Source organism: Doryrhamphus excisus, chromosome 1 (genome assembly GCF_030265055.1).
Source record: "Doryrhamphus excisus isolate RoL2022-K1 chromosome 1, RoL_Dexc_1.0, whole genome shotgun sequence".
In the NCBI taxonomy this organism is placed as follows: Eukaryota; Metazoa; Chordata; class Actinopteri; order Syngnathiformes; family Syngnathidae; genus Doryrhamphus; species Doryrhamphus excisus.
The window spans coordinates 20,320,940-20,348,012 of NC_080466.1; the positions used below are offsets into that span (position 1 = coordinate 20,320,940).

General features: G+C 42.6%; 1 protein-coding gene across 19 annotated transcripts in view; it reads right to left on the reverse strand.

Annotated features, from left to right (window-relative positions):
• LOC131124059 (nuclear factor 1 X-type-like) overlaps positions 1-27,073 on the reverse strand; it is a 185,126-nt gene that overhangs the window by 27,867 nt on the left and 130,186 nt on the right. For 15 of the 19 annotated variants that reach the window (XM_058065529.1, XM_058065525.1, XM_058065518.1 and 12 more), the window contains 5 exons: positions 4,215-4,277; positions 2,807-2,881; positions 1,722-1,845; positions 1,259-1,294; positions 859-986 (listed from right to left, as the gene is read on the reverse strand). In XM_058065529.1, coding sequence (XP_057921512.1) covers positions 859-986; positions 1,259-1,294; positions 1,722-1,845; positions 2,807-2,881; positions 4,215-4,277 — 426 coding nt within the window. The remainder of the gene's footprint in view (positions 1-858; positions 987-1,258; positions 1,295-1,721; positions 1,846-2,806; positions 2,882-4,214; positions 4,278-27,073) is intronic. The other 4 variants (XM_058065528.1, XM_058065521.1, XM_058065534.1 and 1 more) reach the window with 1 other exon arrangement.

A 27,073-nucleotide genomic window follows, 5' to 3' on the forward strand; every position in this document is an offset into this window, starting at 1 on the left:
CTGTCTATTGTTTTTTTTTGTCCTCCTGGCGCTTCTACATCCTCCTCCCAAAGCGTAACAGGGTAACAAACAGGAATTGCTATGGGTTCATTTATTTCTTGTATTTAATATTTCGATTACAGCGTTTTATATGATGTTCCTCGTGTGTTCCGTGGACAATGTCAGCGACTTAAGAGTTCATTTAGGTATAAGATCCGACATACACCTGCACGGCGGTCGAGTGGTTAGTGCGCAGACCTCACAGCAGACCCGAGTTTAATCCCACCCACACTCGGCCATCTCTGTGTGGAGTTTGCATGTTCTGCCCGTGCATGTATTCCAAAAACATGCTAGGTTAATTGGCGACTCCAAATTGTCCATTGGTATGAATGTGAGTGTGAATGGTTGTTTGTCTATATGTGCCCTGTGATTGGCTGGCGACCAGTCCAGGGTGTACCCCGCCTCTCGTCCAGCCCAAGACAGCTGGGATAGGCTCCAGCACCCCTGTGACCCTTATGAGGATAAGTGGTAGAAAATGAATGAATTAGCCGACTTTCACCAAAACATGAACGTAACTTGAGCGGAACCTGAGGACCACCTGTATACATACAGTATGTATGCTTTGAATTATGGGAAAATGTGTTAAATACAAACATCCCAACATCTAGTCCAACAAGTATTTCCTGAGAATCAAGCGATATTAGATAGACAGTGTAATGAAACATATTTTCATTGGTTGTAGTGATGCATTGACAGTACATGGTAGAGAATATAATATTACTAATATTATTAATTAGTTTGAATGGAGAGCCAAGGGGTTAGATGGAGGCGTCTATTAGGATTCTACTGGTGATGGCAAGAGGTAAAACAAGGTGGTACCTGCATCCATGTCATTGGGCCATGCGCTGGATTGGGATGAGCTGGCAGCAGGCGAGCGTCCAGGATAGAAAACATCATCTGTGGGGCTCTCCAGCTCACTATCGTCTAATGACTTCCTCTTGGTGGAGCTAGGGGTGGGTATGGATATGAAGGGAATGCTTTGATTAGGAAGCAAACCAGTAGTAAAAACAGTAAGTTACTAAGCGATATTAACACATCTTGGATCACAATCCCCAAAAAGTATAAGGCATTAAAACCAGCAATCATTGACTAATAAACAGAAAGAAAAGTCAGAAAGTCCAAGCAAACACAGTCAGGAAGTGCTCTCCGGAAGTTTGTGCGTGTTGTTTCTGTGCATTTGCCATAAGTTAGTGTGTTTTTGTTTGTGTTCGTTAACTACCTCCGTGGAAGGTTTGCGTACAGTTCCACCTCAGACCTAAAGTGACGGCGGATGACAAGAGGCCAGAAGAAAGGAAAAAAGAATTTAAGAAAGACAAAGAGGAAAAACAGACAGAGCAACTTAGCGCTTTTCCACTGTAAAGTAGCATTTTGGCTTAACTTTCCATGTCATATGGAAAATCACATGGCACTGAACGCATTAGTTGGAAGCAGTCATGTTTATAAACAACAACAATGAGGGAGAATAACTGTAGAGTTTGTTTTAGTTGGTTTTGCCAATGGAAAAATGGAGAAAGACACTAGCATCGTGTCGAGAGGAGTGGGTACTTTGCAGTGGAAAAGTGGCATTTCAAAGCATCTAACAGCGACACGTGGTTAAGGGCAAAGAGTGAAGAAGAAGACTTCTAAATCAGGCAATGAAATCACGTCAACCCATCTCACTGTTCACGGGGTGCACCACGTACCTGGTGGAGGGAGGGGAGGTGAGGGAGCGTCGCCCCAGGGCCACTTGGTTGATGTTGTAGTAGCTGGGACTGCTGTCCAGGTCAGCCAATGAGAAGTTCGGACCTGACGCTGTGGCGACCGGAGCTAAGAGGAAACGAGAGGGATGACGGACAGGAAGATAATGACCAAACATTAAAACATCAGCGGTTATGACATTAATGCTTTAGAATTAGTGAAGGAGAAACTATATTTTTACTATATTATATTTTATTATATACTATGTTTTTGAAACTGCAACATATTTTAAGAGTTAGGGTGCATTCATGTTTGGTCACATTACAGTTAAAACAAGAACTGCGAGAACGGTTTGTTTGGTCAGGTGTGACCGCAGTCCAGAAATGGGTCTCGGTCCACCTGCAAACTGAAGACACTAAAGCAGAGATGGGCAAACTACAGCCCGGGGGCGACATGCGGCCCACCAGGTGTTTGAATCCGTCCGCTTTCAGAGTATTTCAATTTTTAACATGCAAACTGGCAACATGACTTGCAAGTCAGATGTCTTATTTAGTAAAAAAAAAAAAAAAAAAAAAAAAAACGGAAAAATTAAATGACATATTTTGATGTGGTCTGATGTTTAAAGTACTCCTGAAAAAAAGGGCCATGAGAACATACAGCTGATAGTATAACACTTTTACAGATAAAATTAGACAAATTCCAAGGAATATTATAAGCATAAAATAGTGTGTGTGTGTATTAAATATACAATTTTGTTAACTCAATGCGGCCCACGAGTCCAAATATTTGCCCATCCATGCACTAAAAGCACTAAAACACTGGATAATAAGGTCAACAAATGCCAGAGACACCAAGTGATGGTTGGTAAACCCTGAATCAGAATATCAAACTAAAAGTGTGAACACACCCTTAATTTGCCAATTAAAAATGGATAAATATTAATAATGACATGAGGCAATTCCATCTTAGGTGGATATCTGTATGTATACAATCTGGCAATAATCAGTGCTCTACTATTTTACTGGTTTCATTCTTTTCTTTTTTCCCCAAAAATCTTTCATATATTTCCGGTATTTTTGTTTTCACTTACTCTGTGAAACTCTGACAAGCTCAGCCACATTCCAAACCCCTGAGGTTACAAAGCAATCTTGGAAACTCAGGTGTCCTGTAAAAAGAAAAAAACAATAATAGTTTGATTAAAATCATGCCGTTTCCCTATTGACTGAAAAAAAAAGGGTACGAGTGCCAGACTTGATTGCCGGAGCAGCAGGCTTTTATTGCAGGCTTGAATTACCGCTATCTCACAACAGGCACAATAATAAAAACATAACACATTTTGTATTAAGGATAAGTCACAGTTGGATTCATACAGTGTAATAATAACACAATAAGACTGAGTCATTGCAATGTGAGCCGGATTTGGCCGTCGGGTTTGAGTTTGACACATGTTGTACTCTAACCGAGACAGTGTACCAAAACTGAGGTTGATGTTGTGTTCCATTAGCCACGTATACACGGACCCAAATATTCCAATTCCATTCGGGTTATTTGCTCAAACGGAAAGAATGTAAAAGTGCCAATTCGAATGAACCTATAATCTGATTCAGAGGGGTGGAATATTCCTTTCCCCAATCCGATTGAGGTATCTTGTATTCGCTCAAACGGAAAGTTGTCAGACTGCGTTCTTCTTCGTGGTGTTTTTCTTCTTCTGTTGTTTATTGGCGGTTGGCAAGCAGCTTTCGTGTGCATTACCGCCATCTGTGGAACAGAATCTAAACCCTTCTATACGCCATTCACAAGTCCAGTTTTATTAAAAAAGAAAATATATATCTATATAAAACATGTGCCGAGCTTAATTATAAAATATTAGCAAGATTTCCTGTTCCCGGGTGCATTATTTCAGCGAATGCTGAGATATGATGTAACACGCAGCTGGAGACGTTCTTCGATTTAAAAAAATGGAGGCAAGCAATCGGCATTGGACTGCTGCGGAAAGTTTGTTTATGATTCAAACTAAATTTCAAGACTGGACTAAGGAAAAACTGGCATTTCGGAGTTATTCCAACAAGTGAAAGAAAAACTCGAGGAAGTCGGTATAACGTGATGTTGATGTTTACGCTTTACTGCACATGCCCCATTGACTATTCTGGTTGATTATAGCGGCGCATGTAGACATGCGATTGGAATATTCCTTTCCATGTATACCATTGCTTTCGGAAAGGTCATTCGGAAAGATTCCATTCGGAAAGAGAAAAACTCCACATGTAAACGTGGCTAGTGTCGTACTTTTAAAGCCATGTGAGAATCTAGCTTTGAATATTCTGAACTCCTGTTTCAATGCTAAATGGAGGGTTTAAAAGGATGGTGATGTGGTTCTTTGACCCTAAACTAGCAACTAGCAACTAACAACATAGCATTGATCGACTCTGAATGATCAAGTATAGTTAAAGTGTAGTTAATGAAGTATAATTGCAGTGTTAGCATGTAAATATACCTACCATTGGGCGGTGGTTTAATGTCCGTGTCCCCTTGTTGGCTGGAGCTGTCTGATTGTCCAGATTCTGCACACAAATGAAAACAAAAGGTAGAAACAGTTAATATTTGTGCTAAAAAAAAAAGCTTACTTTTAATAGACACATAAGCTGAAGTGTGATACGTGAGGTGTGAGATGGAACAAGAACAATTTACAGTATGTGCTAAGTTATTTGTGTTTGTCAAGTCACACATTTTTTTTTTTTTATATCTACCGTAAAGCTCGCTCTCTTCTCCCTGCTGAGTGAAGGTGCAATGATATACAGTTTACTGTTATGCCAATAAGTATCTTACTACGCAATCATATCCCTCACCCTAATCCTATTTAATACCTTCTTGCTGCTCGGGATTTAGTCTGCATAAACAGAACACCTTCCGCATACACACACTCGCACAGGAACGGACACCCACACAAGCATGTGCACTCGCAATCTGTTTCTCTTTCTAATTTCTGTTTCATAGCCGTTGAAACAGACTCTGGAAGATAGCTGACCACGGGAGTCTGGCTACGCCTGCCGAGTGTGTTTTAGTCGCAAGTAAAACTATTCCCCAAGGAGGCTAACAAGCAGTGCTAATCTATGTACACACACACACACACACACACACACACACACACCTGTTATGACTGGCCTATGAATGCAATCACATGAACGCCAAGCCTTGGCACAACAAAGGGACAAATTTAGGAACGGAGAAGCTGCAGGTGGAGAGATGCAAGGTTTAGTAATACGAGCCCCAGGGTGTCCAAAAGGGAGTGTATGGAAATGGTGTCACATGGTGTCTGTGACTGCGTTCATGTTGGTAATGGTAATGGTTTTATTTCATTTGAACATGCATCAGATTACAATTGAATGCATCACATAATCAGTTCACAGTTCCACATGTCCAAAAGGAGTAGGAAGAAGCAAAGCTTATTATATCCTACCCTTCCATCTGGTACTTTTACAATCAGTAACTGTTACATTTGTTCACTTCCTGCTTTCCTAATATATTTTAAGTATTAAATTAAATTAAATTAAATTGGCACAACAATTTTAATTTAATTAAATTTAATTTAAAAAATACTTTAAAAATACTTAAAAAATACTTTAAAAATACTTTAAAAATACTTAAAAAATACTTAAATTATACTAAAATTATATTAAAATGATATAAATTATATTAAATTAAATTAAACTAAATTAAATTAAATTGGCACAACAAATTTAATTTAATTTAATTTAATTTAATTTAATTTAATTTAATTTAATTTAATTTAATTTAATTTAATTTAATTTAATTTAATTTAATTTAATTTAATTTAATTTAATTTAATTTAATTTAATTTAATTTAATTTAATTTAATTTAGGGCTCTACATTAAAAACAAAAATTACTTGCCCATGGGGAATCCTTAAGGTGAGAACTACTTGCCCCAACTTGCCCCATGTAAAATTAATGTTTCATCAGTTTTTGGTGTTTTCCTTCAAAAATTGTTGAAGAATTAGACAATGTTGGCAGGGACGCCATGATAGATGTTTTCGTAGTCAAACGATCGCTGATTGGTTGATCGCGAACAAGAATGGGTGTGGGTAAAACGCGGACTGTAGACCGCCGTCTAAATAAACGATTCTGATTGGTCCATTTCAAGATTTGCAAGGATTGGTTTGCAAATTACTACCGGAATTACACAGTCCGTGTTTTACCAACACCCAACAAGAACCGCTTTTAAAAAAAACTCTTTGCAGTATGGCATGCCAAAGTGCACTTGCCCAACGGAAATATCACTGATTGGATTTACTAGCCCGAATTTTGCTTTAACTTGCATCGTTATTGTCGAGCCCTGTAATTTAATTTAATTTTTACATTTATTTTTGTCATGTACCGAAGTACGAGGTGATATGACCATCCAATGACATAATGGGTACCATAGTAACCATCAATATAGTGATATATATAGCACATCATGACTGGTTCAAGACTCTTCATCCTTGTATTTAGCAAACATCAACTGCTTGTATTGTTTCTTGAATTGTCTCATCGTTGTGCATTGTTTGAGGTCCTTACTCAATCCATTCCATAGTTTGATTCCACATACTGAAATGCTATGGCTTTTTAACGTAGTCCTAGCATATAAGTGTTTCAAATGTACTTCTTCCCTGAGATCATTTGCACTATGACCCATTTATCAATGCACTAAAATTCATATATCTGCAATATGTCTGCTCCTGCATATGCTCCTGTGCAATACTATGTGTATATTTTGGATATCTTGTATATATCTTGTTAAATTGTCTTTTTTACTCTACTTTTTATATACTTTTTTTAAACTTGACTACTGCACTGAAAGGAGAAGCTCTCCAATCTCGTTGTACATCTTGTATAATGACAATAATGGCCATTCCATTCCATCATATTTCTCCTCTCTTGTAGATAAGTATGATCTCTGTAATATAATATGTATAATCTGTAATAATAATATGTAATCTCTGTTTGTGATTATGTCGACTATGTGTCTCGGTTTGTTTGTCGAGGAGGATGGGAGGAGAAGGGTGCGGTTCGGTGGTGGTTGAGGGGTCGAATGTGACTGGCCGTCAACGTGGAGCAAAGTAGCTAGCAAGCTAGCTAAAAGAGGTGTTTATCCACAGGGTGTAGGTGATAACAGAGCACACAAACTCCTGCCAGCAACACTTTCCTTGCAGCCACTCTACTAGTAAGCCACAGATTAGCCTACTGAGCAGGAAAAATAACTGGCCTCTCTCACTGACGACGAAGCGAGAGAAAAAGAGAGAGAGAGAGAGTGCCAGAGCGAAAGACAGACGGTGAGAACGTAGAAAAGCAAAGAGACCTCCTTTCCGCTCGCATGCAGAATCCCTCGCTTTTCGCTGTCTCCCCATCACGGGCTGCATGTAAATCCTGGCAGCCATCTTAGAGCTTTGGCAGCCATCTTAGCATTGGCGGTAGCTCTGCATTCCAGGTAACTGACGGCACTCGCTACAAACATACGAGGCTGCGCACGCACCCAAATTACATTGAAAGCCTCATACACGCATAAACACTCAAGGGTAAACATGCGACTGCCAATGAAAGCTGTTGAGAAAACAAACCGACTTCACTGCGTGGAGTATTTGGTCATGAGGCTCTACAATATTGTAAATGTTACATTTCTCATACCTTGAAAACACTGGTTGGACACACAGCAGCCCGAGGGCTAGCCGCCTGATGTGGGCACACTCACAAGACTGTAATTCGTTTCTAGAATTATCCTTACTGTAGCAGTACACTGCTACGCTACTATCACTTTCACCGCAAAGCAACACAGTCATCACACTACTGGGGAAGGACAAGAGTTGAGGGGGTCTGCTCACTGTTTATCGCTACCGTGCCAGTTCCAGTCTATAACAGCCACAACCCGTCTAAACTCGCACCCGGTGCTTTATCTTGCCGCCCCAGACCCCCAAAGCGCTGCCCTCAGCACCTCCAATCATGGCTCTGCAGGCCTCTCAGATGCGCCTTAACCTCCAGTAACACCCTCGTTGCTAACAGTAAACGTCTCAGCACCACGCTTGGTCTCTTCATAACAGTCAATTCTGATTCAGACAAGAAGATCACATGACAAGGCGGAAGATGAATATTGATGAACAATACACCAGTATGTGAATAAAATGCCTAAAACTATTAAAGGGATAGTTTGGATTTTTTTTTTTTACATTAAGTTCTTTAACGTCCCCATCATCAGTGGAGTGTATCAACAGTACACCCTGGACTGGTCGCCAGCCAATCACAGGGCACATATAGACAAACAACCATTCACACTCACATTCATACCTATGGACAATTTGGAGTCGCTAATTAACCTAGCATGTTTTTGGAATGTGGGAGGAAACCGGAGTACCCGGAGAAAACCCACGCATGCACGGGGAGAACATGCAAACTCCACACAGAGATGGCCGAGGGTGGAATTGAACTCGGGTCTCCCAGCTGTGTGGCCTGCACGCTAACCACTTATGCAGCCGGCTCTAATAATGTTACAAAAAAAGTTTTTCGACTGTCATTGATATTGAAACCTACTTTGCGGAAATTCACCAATTAACAGCGATACATGGCAATCATGCAATATAGGCATTTGCCTACAGGGGGCACCAAAAATCTGGGAGAATTCACCTCCAATATCCATCCATTTTCTACCGCTTATGCTCACGAGGGTCACAGACATGCTGGAGCCTATCCCAGCTGTCTTTGGGGTACACTCTGGACTGGTGGCCAGCCAATCACAGGGCACATATAGACAAACAACCATTCACACTCACATTCATACCTATGGACAATTTGGAGTCGCCAATTAACCTAGCATGTTTTTGGAATGTGGGAGGAAACCGGAGTACCCGGAGAAAACCCACGCATGCACGGGGAGAACATGCAAACTCCACACAGACATGGCTGAGGGTGGAATTGAACTCAGGTCTCCGAGCTTGTGATTTTTAGCTGTGTCATTTGCCGCTATGGAGGCAAGGATTAGTAAATTAGATGGGTACTTTATTAGTACAGTAAACCTTGGATATATCGGACTCGGATATATCGGAAATTCGCTCACAACGGACAGATAAAAAAGAACCGATTTTTCTGTAATGCATTTCCAATAAAAATTCATTGCATATATCGGATTTTTTATAACGGATTTCGCCTATTTCGGACAAAATCTCCAGTCCCGTTCCAATGCATTTCCATTAAATTTCCCTCGCATATATCGGATGGCCGCATCGTGGCGCTCCAATTCGCAGAATCGTGACAGGCCGCTATACGACGTCATTTGCAGCGTTTGCAGCGTTGCCTGCGCGTCCAGGTACATTGGAAACATAGTCAAGGAAGTGCCTTTTTATAACGGATAAAATCCGATTTACGCATATACTGGATATAAATCCGATATATGCGTAAAACGGACATTTTCCGGTATACGCATACGGATAACGGATTTCGCTTATATCGGACAAAACCAGTGGGAACAATTGAATCTGATATATCCGAGGTTTACTGTACCTTTATTAATTAACTACATTATAATGACTTGTTGCTGTCAGTTTTGCAGGTCAAGGCAACCATTATAGGACAATAAAATGAAAATCTGAGTCAGATGGGAGCATGCAATGAAAAAAATAAATAAATAAAATGTTGTGAAAACGTTGGAAACTCATAGATGCATAGATCCAACTATTGTACCTCTGCAACCGTGTATAATTAGTGTAAAACTGTCTTACACCTTTGTGTCGCTGTGTATTTCATGCAGGGTGGTGAAGCTCAGCAGCAGCGTAACATTCCGGACTGACTGTGTGAAAGATTCTACAGACTACTGTACCTCCCTCCTGTCAACTTTCACATATTTCTGTGGCTTTCCGCTTTATCAGTTCCATCTGTACTGCAGTTTCTTCCATATCGTTTTTTTTTTTTTTTTTTTTTTTTTTAGCTATGTGGGACATATGGTTCTCTCAAAGCCTTTTCATTCCTGTAATTCTATGGACTCCAATAATATCTGTAAAAGTACAATGCTGTCCTACTAGTTACTGTACTCTAGATCACAAAATGCCAGTCTGTCAACTAAACTAAAGATCAGAATGAAGGAAAAATGCTTAGATCAGGGGTCTCAAACTCAATTTACTTGGGGGCCACTGGAGCTAGGGTCTGGGCAGGCTGGGTTTTCCAAAAAAAACAACAACAACACATTTACTAAAAACAGAAAAATGAATAAACTTTGCTTTTGTTCTGATTTTCCACAAGAAAAGCTCTGATAAAACATTCCACTGTTCTCAAAAATCTTAATTTTTATTTTTCTACACAAAATAAGATGAAAAATAAATAAACAAATCAAGAATAAAGAAAATCAATCAATCAGTAATAAATAAATATAATAATAATAATAATAAAACAGCAAATAATAAAAACTTAAGAAAGCACATATAGTTGGTGGGTAGACAAATTATTTTTTTCAGATTAAAATTAACAAAGCATTATTAGAGCACTGTAGACATGACAAAACACGACTATAGTCACATTTTTACTCTTTTTATTTACAACATATTGCGCAACTGCAGGGTCTTGAGACACATGCTAACTCGCAAACTAGAGAGCTAGCGACCTAAACGGTAGCCTTCAAGTTATTTCCTTTTAAACTTAAATAGCCAAAAACTTACCACTTCCACATGGATAGGGAGGATAACTATTAACAGTTATTTAACCTTTAACATGAACATTAATCAAACGTAATAATTTTTTCTGGGTACATGATACCATACAGCATCCATATCAAACTTGCGCGGGCCGCACTAACATTAAACTTTCATATCAAGGCGGGGGCCTCAAACTAGTGTCCTGCGGGCCACATTTGGCCGCGTGTTTGAGACCCCTGGCTTTGATGAAACCCCATTGAACGAATCCATAGGCAGTAAAATTATGCACCTATTTTATCTACCACTTATTCTGTTCAGGGTCATGTGGCGCTGGAAGCCATCCCAGCTAACTTTTTGTGAAAGGCATGCTCGATGATGGGTCCTCCAAATGCAAATATGTAAAATAATTACCAAGGTCAATTATTGAAACGAGTAAAGTAATGTGTGGGATTGTGTGGTTTACAAGAGCGCTCAGGATTACAAGATTTTTTTTTTTTTTTTGGGTAACGGCTTGATTAAAAACACAATAAACATTAAGTAAGTGTAGTAAGAGAAATGAAAATATGGTTATCATTTCAATATGTTGTAGGAACCATGTTGAAAAAGAATCTGCAAGCTATTATAATTACCTGTTTGTTGTTTTTAAAAAATATTTGTATTATATATTTTTTATATATTATCATATATTATATACTGTGATAATATTTTAGATATTTTTATTTAAAAATATATATTTTTTATATTTATATATATATATATATATTTATGTATATATTTTTAAAATTATAGTATATATATATATTTATATATTTTTTAAAATATTGTCTTACAGTCGCATCAAGTTTGATTTTTTTCCGCATTTGCGTGGGCATGCCTGGTTATGTGTCGGTTCAATGACTTCCCTCCCCATCATTGGAACAAATGTCATCTCGTCTTCCCCCTCCTCTTCCTCCTCCACTCTGCTCGTCTCCACCCCAAAACACAGGATCACGCTGTACAGCCTCCCAATTGGGTTTCGCTTAAGAGGTTTATCGGTATGTTGCTAAACATTCTGACCTTTTTTTTAATCCTTAATGCGCTTAAAATGTTCCAAAACCTCCTAATCCCCCTGGCTATCCCACACAGATGTTTCACTCCGCTCTTTTATTGGATGTTATTTCATTATTTTTTCCATTTTTATTGATAGATATGTATTTTCTTGCATTTCTGAAATACATGTAAGTATACTTGGATTCAAGTTACAGTGTAGTGTTATATGTAAGTATATATTTTACATGGATTTGAGGCAGGCATGTGACTTTTATTATAAAGTGTTTTGTTCCCCAATAAAATGAGAAACACCATCAATTTGTTGTGCATACATGTGGATATTCAGGTGAACCTACTAGCGTATGGATGTATGCATTTGTGCCACTGTGCCAGTCGCAGCCAGGCAGACTGTTTGGCTAGGTGGCAGAGTATGGCTCTGTATTATGTATATATGTGCGTGTGTGTATGTGTGTATGTGTGTGTGTGTGTTTGTGTAGCAGGTGTGCCAGGCCGCCTTGCGCAGCTTGCTGCCCATCTGTGCTGCCGTCTGTGTGCCGCCTGCGCCCACGCTTTGCCAACAGCGCCGCACCACAGCAAGAAGACCCAGGAGAGAGGGATGCTGAGGGATGGGGGAGGGTGGGAGGGATGGGTGGTGGGGAGGAGGAGGGACGGAAGGAGGAGCAGAGAGCGTTGGGAGGACAGGGGGATTACAAGGCTAGGAGTAAGGAGGATAGAGTAAAAAAAAGGGTGAAAGAAAGTGGGTGGAGGGGGGCTAAGTGTCCACATAGTATACATGAACTTGGACGGAACGGGTGGCGTGGGATGGGGGTGGGTTGGGGAGTGGAGTTTTTTTTTTTTTTTAGGGGTGGATGGGGGGTGGGGCTGTGTGGCTTGCTTGCTGGCTGGATGCCCATACATGCCCTCCCTTCTTTATCCCGCTTCACTCCATCCTGCCGGTCCCTCCCTCTCTTTTTTATTCATCGCCTCTCTCTCCGTCCACCACTAGGTCTTGTCTTCATCAGTGCTTATGACTGTGGGGCTGCCAGTGTCACTCGGAAAATGGTGTATACCGATCTGCAACAGTAATTTGATCAGGCCTAACTACAGTATCATTACTGTCATCCCTCATGTATCGCGGTTAATTGGTGAATTTCCGCAAAGTAGGATTCAATATCAATTACTGTCGAAAAACTTATTTTGTAACATTATTAGAGCCAGGCTGCACGGTGGTCGTGTGGTTAGCGAGCAGACCTCACAGTTAGGGGTTCAATTCCACCCTCGGCCATCTCTGTGTGGAGTTTGCATGTTCTCCCCGTGCATGCGTGGGTTTTCTCCGGGTACTCCGGTTTCCTCCCACATTCCAAAAACATGCTAGGTTAATGCTAGGTGAACGTGAGTGTGAATGGTTGTTTGTCTATATGTGCCCAGTGATTGGCTGGCGACCAGTCCAGGGTGTACCCCGTCTGGGATAGGCTCCAGCACCCCCGCCACCCTCGTGAGGATAAGCGGTGAATGAGTGAATTGTCACAGGGCTGCACGGCGGTCGAGTGGTTAGCGCACAGACCTCACAGCTAGGAGACCAGGGTTCAATTCCACTCTCAGTCATCTCTGTGTGGGATTTGCATGTTCTCCCCGTGCATACGTGGGTTTTCTCCGGGTACTCCGGTTTCCTCCCACATTCCAAAAACATGCTAGGTTAATCGGCGACTCCAAATTGTCCATAGGTATGAATGTGAGTGTGAATGGTTGTTTGTCTATATGTGCCCTGTGATTGGCTGGCCACCAGTCCAGGGTGTACCCCGCCTCTCACCCGAAGACAGCTGAGATAGGCTCCAGCACCCCCCGCGAACCTCGTGGGGATAAGTGGTAGAAAATGAATGAATTAGAGCCCTGTAAACATTAAATAACAACCCTATAGCCATCTTCTTGATAGTATTACCCAATATAGTAGACATGATAAGCAATAATAAGTAAGTAATAAGTCACAGTTATCATTGGGAAAGTTCCTTGTCCATCATGCCTATTAGTCCCTGCTGAAGTTGGTAAATTGATCCTCGGTTTTCGTACATCCTGGTTTTTGAAGTGTACGGTTTTGCCACACATACAAATATATTTTAGTACACTGCCTCGGTTATCATGCAGCCAATCAAACTAGTCGAGTGCCCAACAAACAAAGAATCCCAGCACTGGTGACTCAGTCTCTGTGAATAACTGACACTGGTTCTTTTAGACTTGCACGCTGAACAACAAACAACACTTCCTTCCTGTGTATTTCTAAGTGTTTGAGTGATTTTTTTTTAATCCATTTCTTTAGGTCAGCTGCAAAATAAAACTTCAAGTGAAAGAACTTTGCTAAAGAAGGTGAGAAACACTATTGAATTTAAAAAAGATTTCATAGCAAAGTACAAAGGTAGCGTCTGTTCCAACAGGATTGGATGGAAAGGCTGCTAATTAACACTAGTTGCAGGGGGAATTATTTAACAGAGACACATACCAGTGCAAAAAGATGATTGTAGTCTACTTGCTGCTGAAACGGTCACAGTAAAGTTCAAGTGAGGTCACTTTTTAAAGTTAAGTTAGTCTCGAGCAAAACTAGAATTATTATTATTAATTAAAGTGCATTTTTGAAAAATATTTCTTTTGGGATTTTTTTTTTTTGTCAAACCAAGGTTCCAGTGTATGCTGTTTACTTTTACACCCAAACTATGCTATGGAATGCTTAAAAAAATGAAACATGGACTTGAGTTCTCCACACATGCCCCATGCAGTGATTGCTTGAATAAGAGTATATGAAAGCAGAGGGGTGACTCTATAAAGCGCATACCTCTGACACAGAACAATGTAAAGAAAATAAAAAAATGCAGTTTTCCGCTATGTTAAAACACATCTGGCCTAAAAGTCAATGGGTTCATTTTTGGGCCATGCTGCACTTTTCAACCAAGGTCTTTGAAAGTCACACTAGTCATTCATTCATTCATTTTCTACTGCTTTTTCCTCACGAGGGTCGCGAGATAGGCTGGAGCCTATCCCAGCTGTCTTCAGGCGAGAGGCGGGGTACACCCTGGACTGGTGGCCAGCCAATCACAGGGCACATATAGACAAACAACCATTCACACTCACATTCATACCTATGGACAATTTGGAGTCACCAATTAACCTAGCATGTTTTTGGAATGTGGGAGGAAACCGGAGTACCCGGAGAAAACCCACACATGCACGGGGAGAACATGCAAATCCCACACAGAGATGACTGAGAGTGGAATTGAACCCTGGTCTCCTAGCTGTGAGGTCTGCGCGCTAACCACTCGACCGCCGTGCAGCCCTGTGACAATTCATTCATTCATTTTCTAACGCTTATCCTCACGAGGGTGGCGGGGGTGCTGGAGCCTATCCCAGACGGGGTACACCCTGGACTGGTGGCCAGCCAATCACAGGGCACATATAGACAAACAACCATTCACACTCACATTCATACCTATGGACAATTTGGAGTCACTAATTAACCTAGCATGTTTTTGGAATGTGGGAGGAAACCGGAGTACCCGGAGAAAACCCACGCATGCACGGGGAGAACATGAAAACTCCACACAGAGATGGCCGAGGGTGGAATTGAACCCTGGTCTCCTAGCTGTGAGGTCTGCGCGCTAACCACTCGACCGCCGAGCACACAACTTAAAGATCTGATTTGAAAGTAAATATTGATTCAAATTAATTCCTGTATTAGACTGAAAGAGTAACTTTGATTCAGAATTGTCTTCTTTTTCAGAAGCTGAGTGTCCTGCATGTGTGTGTTTGTGTGTGTGTGTGTGTGTCAATGGCCGGGGGCCCCCAGCACAGTTCATGACCCAGCCTAACAGAGTGTGAAAGTCCCCCTGCCGAGCTGATACTGATATAACTGTCCCCTAAGTGGTGTTGACACCAGCATTATTACCCTGTCAACCTCCATATCTACTCAGCTTAAAGAAGTCAACTGGGGCAGGGGCCCCCCGAGCGTGTTAAGGACCGCTGTCTCTACATAGTCTTTCTCCAGCCCAAATAAAAAAGCTGCACAAAGGCCGAAAAGGGAAAAAGTAGGGGAAGAGGGTATGCTGCTACCTACATAGCTCTCCGTGGTTAAAAACAACCGTGACATGCTGAAGGTGTGGCTGCAGTGAGGGATTATCTCCACCAGGTGGCAATTTTCTGGCACAAGGAGCCCCATGGTGAAATGCAAATAAAGCAACAGGGCCTTGGGCCAGACGCCTGGCTAGCTCAGACTTCTCTCTAGACTGCAAGAGAGAAGGCAGACAAAGACATGAAAGAAGAAGGAAATATGAAATATGGAGCCGTGAATGATACTGACAAACGAGCAGGGGCTTATCCTTTCCGCATTTTGCTACGAGATAGCAAGATCCAACACATACTGTAGTCTGAACTCGAACCGCTGAAGTTGAAACAACTAAACAAGCTACCGATTCTCCAATTCTTGAAAGTCACACATAATTTGGAGGTCAAATCTCCTTAGGCTGAACTACATGTCTAATCAATATAAGACATGTTGTTACATGTTGTGGCCAGCAGATGGCAGCACTCTTCATTTTAAATATGCCGGACAGGAGACTCAATCCTGTCAACACACCTCTACTGCTGCACAATATTCATTCATTCATTCATTTTCTACCGCTTATCCTCATGAGGGTCGCGGGGAGTGCTGGAGCCTATCCCAGCTGTCGCCAGCCAATCACAGGGCACATATAGACAAACAACCATTCACACTCACATTCATACCTATGGACAATTTGGAGTCGCCAATTAACCTAGCATGTTTTTGGAATGTGGGAGGAAACCGGAGTACTCGGAGAAAACCCACGCATGCACGAGGAGAACATGCAAATCCCACACAGAGATGACTGAGAGTGGAATTGAACCCTGGTCTCCTAGCTGTGAGGTCTGCGCGCTAACCACTCGACCGCCGTGCAGCCCTGTGACAATTCATTCATTCATTTTCTACCGCTTATCCTCACGAGGGTGGCGGGAGTGCTGGAGCCTATCCCAGACGGGGTACACCATGGACTGGTCACCAGCCAATCACAGGGCACATATAGACAAACAACCATTCACACTCACGTTCACCTAGCATTAACGTAGCATGTTTTTGGAATGTAGGAGGAAACCGGAATATCTGGAAAAAAAAAACCGACGCATGCATGTGGGGAACATGCAAACTTCACACAGAGATGGCCGAGGGTGGAATTGAACTCTGGTCTCCTAGCTGTGAGGTCTGCACGCTAACCACTAGACCGCCGTGCAGCCCTGTGACAATTCATTCATTCATTTTCTACCGCTTATCCTCAAGAGGGTGGCGGGGGTGCTGGAGCCTATCCCAGACGGGGTACACCCTGGACTGGTCGCCAGCCAATCACAGCGCACATGTAGACAAACAACCATTCACACTCACATTCACCTAGCATGTTTTTGGAATGTGGGAGGAAACCGAAATATCCGGGAAAAAAAAACCCACGCATGCACGGGGAGAACATGCAAACTCCGATGGTGGAATTGAACTAGGGTCTCCTAGCTGTGAGGTCTGCGGGCTAACCACTCATCCACCGTGCAGCCTGTGTAACATTTAAGAAGTATAATTTATGTCAACAGACTACATGTATGTACAGGTTTGTTGAATAGAGGTTAACTTCTTTTTACACTGGGAAAAAAAAAAAACCCCAACCAAAACAGAGGATGACCGTGTCCTTGAACTGCGCCGCTGTAAATTCGACTAAAGAATGAGAAGCTTCCAAGCACGGCATTTGCAGAATGGCTTGGTCAGCATAAATCAGATCACTATCTCCCGCGGTGTAACTCTTGTGACCATGAGAGGAATACAAGACAGTAGTACGAAGTCAAGGGAGTACATAGAAGCATAAATATAAAATATGACCCTGACAATGTTTGGAAACAAATGGAGTAACCGTGTACAAAGTAGTGAATCTGTGTCAAAACACAAGTGGACAAGTAAGAGCTGGGATTCCGATTTCTTTTTCCTTCGTACTTCTCCCTGCAGGCCCAAAGAGACACTTTGTTTGAGTCCTGTTAGACACACGCTTCCCGTCTGGGCTAACAGTGGGGTTCTTTAAGGTAAGCCTCGTTCATGTTCTAGGATAGGAACCATCTTTGTCTCCATATGCTCATTAAGTTTCTTTCTTAGTAATGTCAGCTTGAACAATGCTGACCACCTGTTCTCTGCCCACTTGCTTTTCTCACATGATATTTGTTCAGCGAGCAGCCTATTCCCCTGGTACGGTACCATCGCTTCAACCCTCTTTGCATTTCTTTGCAAGACACATAAAAGAAAGTGAACTACAGTAACAGAACGCCGGCGCGCTCGACAGCCGAGGATATGTTGATAAGAATGAGAAAACATCCTCAACACAAACACGCATACCTCCGCTCACATCCACAAAGTGATACAGAGCAAGGTTGCCAACTCCTCCAAAAGCTCCGCTGAGATAACCGCGATAACAAACATTCTTACCGCAGCCAAGTCCGTCTCTCCTGAGGAAGACTTCAATGAAAACTCGTAGCAAATGTGCCACTTTATGAACATAACAATGCATCAATAAGTCAGTTGGGTGAACGCACCAAACTGTAAAGCAAGAGACCCAATTACAACGGAACTCGTAAATGTTTTCCTCTGGAGAAATCCAATACAAGTGAGGAGGCGTCCTTTCGGAAATAATGATCATTCTGTTGGGGAATGCGTAGAAGTCATAAACCTTGGGTTGAGAAAAACAACTTAAATTTGAATATGAATTAAGTTGTTTCATTTAAAAATGAGAACAGTGGAATCCCAATAACTATGCAGCTTTAGAACCAGCACGACAATTAGGCAATATAGGCATTTGCCTACAGGGGGCACCAAAAATCTGGGAGAATTCACCTCCAATATCCATCCATTTTCTACCGCTTATCCTCACGAGGGTTACGGGCATGCTGGAGCCTATCCCAGCTGTCTTCGGGGTACACGCTGGACTGGTGGCCAGCCAATCACAGGGCACATATAGACAAACAACCATTCACACTCACATTCATACCTATGGACAATTTGGAGTCGCCAATTAACCTAGCATGTTTTTGGAATGTGGGAGGAAACCGGAGTACCCGGAGAAAATCCATGCATGCATGGGGAGAACATGCAATATCCACACAGAGATGGCCGAGCGTGGAATTGAACTCGGGTCTCCGAGCTGTGTGGCCTGCACGCTAACCATTTTTCACACCGTGCAGCCCGCTCTAATAATTCATTCATTCATTCATTTTCTACCGCTTATCCTCACGAGGGTCGCGGAGGGGTGCTGGAGCCTATCCCAGCTGTCTTCGGGCGAGAGGCGGGGTACACCCTGGACTGGTGGCCAGCCAATCACAGGGCACATATAGACAAACAACCATTCACACTCACATTCATACCTATGGACAATTTGGAGTCGCCAATTAACCTAGCATGTTTTTGGAATGTGGGAGGAAACCGGAGTACCCGGAGAAAACCCACGCATGCAAGAGGAGAACATGCAAACTCCACACAGAGATGGCCGAGGGTGGAATTAAACTCAGGTCTCCCAGCTGTGTGGCAAGCGCGCTAACCACTCACGCGCCATGCAGCCCTCCCTCCAATATGATTATATTAAAGTGGATTCACAGCGGTCGAGTGGTTAGCGCGCAGACCTCACAGCTTGGAGACCCGTGTTCAATCCCACCCTTGGCCAGCTCTGTGTGTTCCGGTTTTCTCCGGGTACTCCGGTTTCCTCCCACATTCCAAAAACATGCTAGGTTAATTGGCGACTCCAAATTGTCCATAAGTATGAATGTGAGTGTGAATGGTTGTTTGTCTATATGTGCCCTGTGATTGGCTGGCGACCAGTCCAGGGTGTACCCCGCGTCTCGCCCGAAGACAGCTGGGATAGGCTCCAGCACCCCCCGCGACCCTCGTGAGGAGAAGCAGTACAAAATGAATGAATGAATGAATGTGGATTCTGAAAATGGACCAGTTAACGTTGATTTAAAGCAATACTCAATTCATTTGACTACACTGATGATAACTAATAACTAATAACTCTCCCCACGCATTATTTTTGTACACAGTTTAGCATATTGTTGTTTGTTGACTATTTTTGCGCGACACATTAACAACGGTAAAAACAACGGCATTCAATTTCTTTTATAGGCCTATGTAAATCGTCGTGGAAGGGGGGTGCCATATAAAATCTCGCCCCTGGGCGCCACTCTTAGATAGGGCTGGCTCAGCCTGGGTTGTTTAGACGGTTTTCATGGTGACCAAATAAGAATCGGGACATCTCTGCACCCTGTTGGGCTGAGCTAACACAATGTGCATGTGTCCCATGGAGAAGTACGACGTATGACTCCATCCTATCAACGTATGCCAAGAGGACAGAGGGTTGGTGGGTGATGATCAAAAGAAAAAGAGGATACTAGCAGGGAAGGAAGTAAAAAAAAAAAAAAAAAAAAGCACACAAGGCATCGTATCATATATGTAAAGGAAAGCTCCAGGAGTTCAAACATGATCAATACGATCATGCTGTCACGTTGACAAACATACAATAGGAAGAACTGGAAGGACTGCCAGTCTGGTGCTCACCTTTGACCTTTTGGCAACATACACCCGTTGAAGATGATGCCAGCAGGCCATCAGGAAGTAGCGGAAGCTGTGCTAATGAATGTGTGTTTGCCACTACAAAAACACACACTCGGCTATGAAAGCAAACTATATGGACCAATGCAAAGTAGAGTAGAGGCTGACTTTGAGATTTGATGTGAACTTATTTTGTCAGCGTGTCTTTAAAGTGTGGTTGAGGGTTGCTACGCAGACTGGCGATTAAAGAGAGCGTCTGGCTCATGAAGTAAACAGTTAGACCGCAAAAAAATAACACTCCAAAGGGTGCTAGAAAGACATGGCTTTCGCTAATGTTCACACACACACACACACACACACACACACACACACACACACACAGACACACACACACTGATGAGACAGTCTTTGTCCATTGTATGGCATTGGTGAGGACAGATGGGGAGGCTTGTGAAGGGTGAGGTCATGTGAGGGAGATGGAGCCAGGCGCAACAGCCAGCCTGAGGTCAACCCACTAACACCAACAGGGTCAGCCTGTTAGGACACCATCGCTTGCCTCTTTCAATGTACGAAAGCACGGCTGTCCAAACTGACGCAGGGGGCCTCATACTGGAAAAAATGAAAGCAAGCGGGGAGCCACTTTGATATTTTTTTTTTATTATTATTATTTGAAATAGCATGTTGGCAACACAATCTAGGCTTGGGCATCTCTGTGTGGAGTTTGCATGTTCTCCCCGTGCATGCGTGTTTTTTTTTTTTTGAGGTACTCTGGTTTCCTCCCACATTCCAAAAACATGCTAGGTTAATTGGCGACATAAGTATGAATGTGAGTGTGAATGGTTGTTTGTCTATATGTGCCCTGTGATTGGCTGGCCACCAGTCCGGGGTGTACCCCGCCTCTGAAGATAGCTGGGATAGGCTCCAGCATGTCCGTAACCCTCGTGAGGATCAGCGGAAGAAAATGGATGGATATTGGAGGTGAATTCTCCCAGATTTTTGGTGCCCCCTGTAGGCAAATGCCTATATTGCCTAATTGTCATGTATGCGGTTAATTGGTGAATTTCCGCAAAGTAGGATTCAATATCAATGGCAGTCGAAAAACTTTTTTGTAACATTATTAGAGCTGGCTGCACAGCGTTTAAGTGGTTAGCGCGCAGGCCACATAGCGAGGAGACCCGAGTTCAATTCCACGCTCGGCCATGTCTGTGTGGAGTTTGCATGTTCTCCCCGTGCATGCGTGGGTTTTCTCCGGGTACTCCGGTTTCCTCCCACATTCCAAAAACATGCTAGCTTAATTAGCGACTCCAAATTGTCCATAGGTATGAATGTGAGTGTGAATGGTTGTTTGTCTATATGTGCCCTGTAATTGGCTGGTTACCAGTCCAAGGTGTACCCCGCCTCTCCCCCAAAGACAGCTGGGATAGGCTCCAGCATACCCACGACCCTACTGAGGATAAGCGGCATAGAAAGTGGATGGATGGAAATGTATATACAATTATTAAAAATGGATAACTGACGACTTATGTTGAGACGCCATTTTCCTCCTTTCCCCATGGCAGGTTATTTATCAGTCACACTCAAAAAATGCAGTGACAGTGAGTCAGTAATGCATAGGGTGCTTTGTTTAGGCACTTGATTCCACTACGAGGCATAAGGACTAATTAGTTAAGTGTAAACCGAGGTTTGACTGTATGTATTTAAAGAGGCTTTGTGTTGATATTAGTTCTAATAAAAAAAATGAGGCACATACTGCCGCACTTTTGACACCACTGTAGTATAAGGATATATGAAAACAGGATTATGACAACACATTATGTACATCAACAAGCTTATTCCATAAATGTTACTTGTGGTTATGTGCACAGCCTGGATTATTCTGAACAGCTTGGCCTTTGCACAAACAAGATGTATCACCTCCACAGACAAACAGATAAACCAATCAGGATATAGATCTACAGTAAAGCGGACCACCATCTGTCTGCTGGCATTGGCACTCATTAGGAAGCTGCATCCATAAGGTCAGTGTATGTGTGTGGAAATGTGGAAACACACACACACACACACACACACACACACACACATAGAAAAACAGTCTCGGGATTTGAATTTAGTACTTACACATTTATAATTATAATTATGGCTCTCGGAACAGCTTTTATAGATCACAGTCAATTTCCTATTTTGCAGGCTACAGGTACATAGTAAATGAAATTTGGTTGGTATTTAATCACTCTTATTAATTAACATTTTGCACTTAATTATGTCTCCCAAGCATAAGGCAATACACCACGGAAAAGAAAAGCCATTACCATGGAAGTGAGCATGAACGCCACAGCTCTCATGGTCTGACTCAATTCTTAGTGCATACCAAATATTCCAAATATTCAGAATATTTAGCTCATGCTAAAAATTGAAGGGTATCACAATACACTCACAAGACAAGACAATAAAAAAAGACAAAATAAGGGAGTGCAGATTGCAGTATAGTAGATTATGTTTATGTTCACACTAAAAGAACTATAGTTCCCATGATGCTTGCAGTGCAATACCAGGAAGTAGTGAATAAGTCTGAAGTAGTGCTGGTATCACATGTTTTGACACATGCGTCAGCTTCTGCATGGACATGACATGTTGAAGTCCTGCTGGGAACACCAAGGTAGGTTGGAGTGCAAGGTGTATAGTGTGCGTAAAGCAGTTAATGTTCGGCTCCAATCCTGTCTGCATTTCCATATTACATGTATTATCATTTATTGTGGGCTGCACGGCGGATGAGTGGTTAGCACGCAGGCCTCACAGCTAGGATATCTAGGAGTTCAATTCCACTCTCTGCTATCTCTGTGTGGAGTTTGCATGTTCTCCCCGTGCATGCGTGGGTTTTCTCCGGGTACTCCGGTTTCCTCCCACATTCCAAAAACATGCTAGGTTAATTGGTGACTCCAAATTGTCCATAGGTATGAATGTGAGCGTGAATGGTTGTTTGTCTATATGTGCCCTGTGATTGGCTCTCGCCTAAGACAGCTGGGATAAGCTCCAGCACCCCCGCGACCCTCATGAGGATAAGCGGTACAGAAAATGGATGCATCATTTATTGTGCAACACCCCTACTAAAAACCTTTGAGATGCATTCAAAGTGGTAAAATATGGTATGTTACTGCACTCTGACTGCATTCTAAATATTCTTATGTTATTTTAACAGCCTTCCAAACATTCTGATTGCATTTGAGGGAGAACCGAAACGACAAGTCACAAGTATCTCATTTGCTGCTGTTATATATTTCGATATAAACAAATTTCCGCTGGAATGCACATCGAATGCCATCATAATCTTTCCATAGACGCTTGAATGTGTCTCAAATGTAGTCAAAATGTCTGAATTGTCTCTCAAATTAGTCCAGATTTAATTCGGAATCCCGCATAATCACATAAAACTCACCATTGAAGTGTCGCCTTATTCCCATCACATCATGCCGCAGAGGAAAAAGGTCAGGAATTCCAGATCACACATCAGCTGCCGATGTGCATAGGGCAGAGGTGCCGGCAACCCAAGCAACCTATTCCTGATGATGCTGCACCTTCTAATCAGACTTTGTGCAGCAATCGAATGGCAACCTTACTTTTTTAATTTTTGACTTGCATTCTTAATATTCCTCCTGTTAATATTTAGATTTTGATATGGTCTTTATGTGTTCTGTGTAAAGTGTGAGGAAATTCATTTAGATTAGATCTAAATTGCTCCAAAACTCCACAGCCGTCTTTTTAGAGTCTGGATGATGCTCAAATCCCATGTATGGAAGTTTGTGCACGCCACTTGAAGTCTGCTCCCAAAGCCATTCAGATAACATTCCTCTATTGATCTGCCTATGATTTTTGGGTACAAGAGTGTTTCTATAAAGATCACATTGCCCATCACATCGCATCCCGGCGCTTAGCTGCTAAGCCCATCCTGCTTAACATCTCCACACTAATTCTAAATCTGATTCACCTCCTTAACACAATCATCCTCACAGATAAGCTACAAAAACACTAAATATCTAATTCAACACGTGGTGGCCAGAGCTTCCACCTAGAACCCTTTTCATTTCAATCCATTGCCCCCCCTCCCTCACACATGAACAAAACACCTACGTGGCTTTACTGTCCTCATTACCAAATGTGCCAAAGCACATTAAACTGACATATGGGCTTGTAACCGCACTATATGGAGCTATGAAACCGAGGGCGCTGCAGAGGTTGTATATGAGCAGGCTTGATCCCCTGTAATCTAACCGGTGACGTAATGCCCGATGCAGCCACCATAATATGTTACATAACCTTAAAACTGGCTTAAGTACTTTTGGGTTGACAGGGTTCATTTGAGGCATGAATTGCTACTTTGGAGGAAGCGAATGTATAACAATGTAAACAGCAGAGAATGAATAAGTCAATAATAGAGCACCATAAATCATATTTATTAATTATTTGCATGGTTGAAGGAGCATCATTTATTCGACACCGAGTTGATGCAATGAAAAAGCACTCGCAAAATGGCTGCATTAAGTGAGTATTAACGTTACCCCAACTCCCACTCCCCCCAGCATACCTCCTCGGCCCCCAACTGTTCTTCGCTGAGAGGGAAAAGCTTTTGATTTGGTTGTGACTGGCAGCTCATGTAAACACTGCATCAGCCAGTGAGCGATAGTGGAGACCGGGAGAGATTTGAACGGCTGCCAAAATCTGCAAAGCCAAGTTTGGCCCTATAGTAGTTCTCTGGGCGTTTGTGCACGTGTGTGCATGTGTGTGTGCATGTGTGTGTGCGTACATGTGTCATGAAAAGGGGGTTTGTATGTGCAGACATGAGTGAGTTCATACTGTATGTGTGCACATGTGTGCCTGTGTTTAACCCATTTACGTAACAGACAGGGTCCTTGAGTTCAGTTCAAATTTAAAGATGGAACAAGAAAGGAGGCGGGCGGGTTGTGTGTGTGTGTATGTGTGTGTGTGTGTGTGTGAGGGGGGTAGACGAATGAGCTATAGGGGGAGCGTGAATGAAAGAGGCAAGGCAAGCGAGCGCTGCCAGAAACTGAGAAAAGTAGAAGAGTTGGGTCAAGACTTGGGAGAAAACAGAACACAAAAGGAAAGAAAATGGGGAGAAGTCTTTATTGTCCCACTTTTCAGTGCTTTAATGGAGGCTGAATGTTAAGAGTTTTAAAGCTAAGTTTGGACAATCCCGAGGTTGCCTCAGAGAGAGGAGGGACAAGAATGTCAAGATGATGTGAGACGTAGGGAAGAAAGAAGAAGAGCGACTAAAAGCATGAAAGTAGCAGAGAGGAGAAACTAGACTGAGGGGTAAATGGGATAAAAAAAAACAAAAAAAAAAAAAACGAGAAAAGCACGAAGGCCTGTTTCTGGTGGGACTCCAAGAGCTAGCATCTGTTTGGCTGGGGCTCAGAAAAGTCTAGTGTTTCACCGTGCAGCGCCCGGGGGAATGCTATTCCAGGCTGCATGGGCTTCTATGAAAAACAGCTTTATGTGGAAAAGGGGAGATGGAGGGAACCGGAGAAAGAACGGCAACAAGGGAAGGAAGGAGAGTCGGGCTGAGGGAGGGGTTGAGGAAGAAGAGAATAAATGTGGTGACATGGGGGAGGCTGGGGTGCCGTAAATGGGAGGAAATAGTTAACGATTCTTTGGGCCTGTAACTTACAAGGAGATTCAAAACATATTAGTGCATTACATTAAATGCTTAATGGACCCCGATTTTATATGTTTTCTTGGGGCGGGGGGCGGGGGCGTGAGTATCTGACTAAGAAAAATGACAAAGTGTCGTACTTTACTGGCAAGTCACAAAAATATCAATTTCACCTGTACACAACCCCACTTTTGAGCCACCCAGCAACAATGAATTATACTGTAGCCCCATCGGGGGGTGGCGGATGGGGGTGGGTCGGAGGTGGAAGTGGAGGTGAGGGTTAATGAGGCAAGCCGAGGAAATACACACACACACACACACACACACACACACACACACAATTTCTGTCCCAATTCAGCATCTGGACAAGACCAGCTGTGTTGTGGCTCCAAGCCCAGGTCCTCCTCACCTGTCAGTCAAGCAACTGACACCCTCAAGAGACCACAAACAGCTGGCGGACAGGTGCTGCTGCCATCCACGACCCATAGCAGCACCTGCGTGTGTTCACATGTACATGTATGCATGTGCAAACTGGTTATTATGTCATCTCTGCATGCAATACAGCGCAGAGGGACAAAAAGAAACACCCTATAGGTAACAAGAGAGGGACAGATGGGGAGTCAATAAGTATCCGGCTGCATGCAAACTCCAATCCATCATGCACTTAATGCAACATGTCATGTTGGTACTGTGTGTGTTGGGAAAGAAGGTATTAAAGTCACCCAAGTCTTAATCAAAACCAGTTTCTGTACGTAAAACAATGAGAGAAGTTTACATGAGCTAACTGACAGACAGAAAAGAAGAGACGGATGAAGGAGTGAGAGAGGGAAGCGGGAATGGGAGAAAATAAACACACGGGGACAAGGAGCGAGCGGTGCGTCAGTGTGACGGAATGAAATCATCAAAATGTGCTTTTCATTTATTAATACTACACCACAAGCGCCCACTCCGTCCCTATATAACTGTTATCGCTCTCATGATTCCATCCACATCAGGGCTCGACAATAACGTTGTACCGATGGCCCGGGGCAAGTTAAAACTAAATTGGGGCAAGTAAATCCAATCATTAATATTCCCGTCGGGCAAGTGCACTTTAGCATGCCATACTGCCAAGAGTTTTTTTTAAAGCGGTTCTTGTTGGGTGTTGGTAAAACACGGACTGCGTAATTCCGGTGGTAATTTGCAAACCAATCCTTGCAAATCTTGAAATGGACCAATCAGAATCGTTTATTTAGACCGCGGTCCGTAATCCACAATCCGCGTTTTACCCACACCCGTTCTTGTTCGCGATCAACCAATCAGCGATCGTTTTACTAGGAAAACATCTATCATGGCGTCCCTGCAAACATCGTCTAATTCTTCAACAACT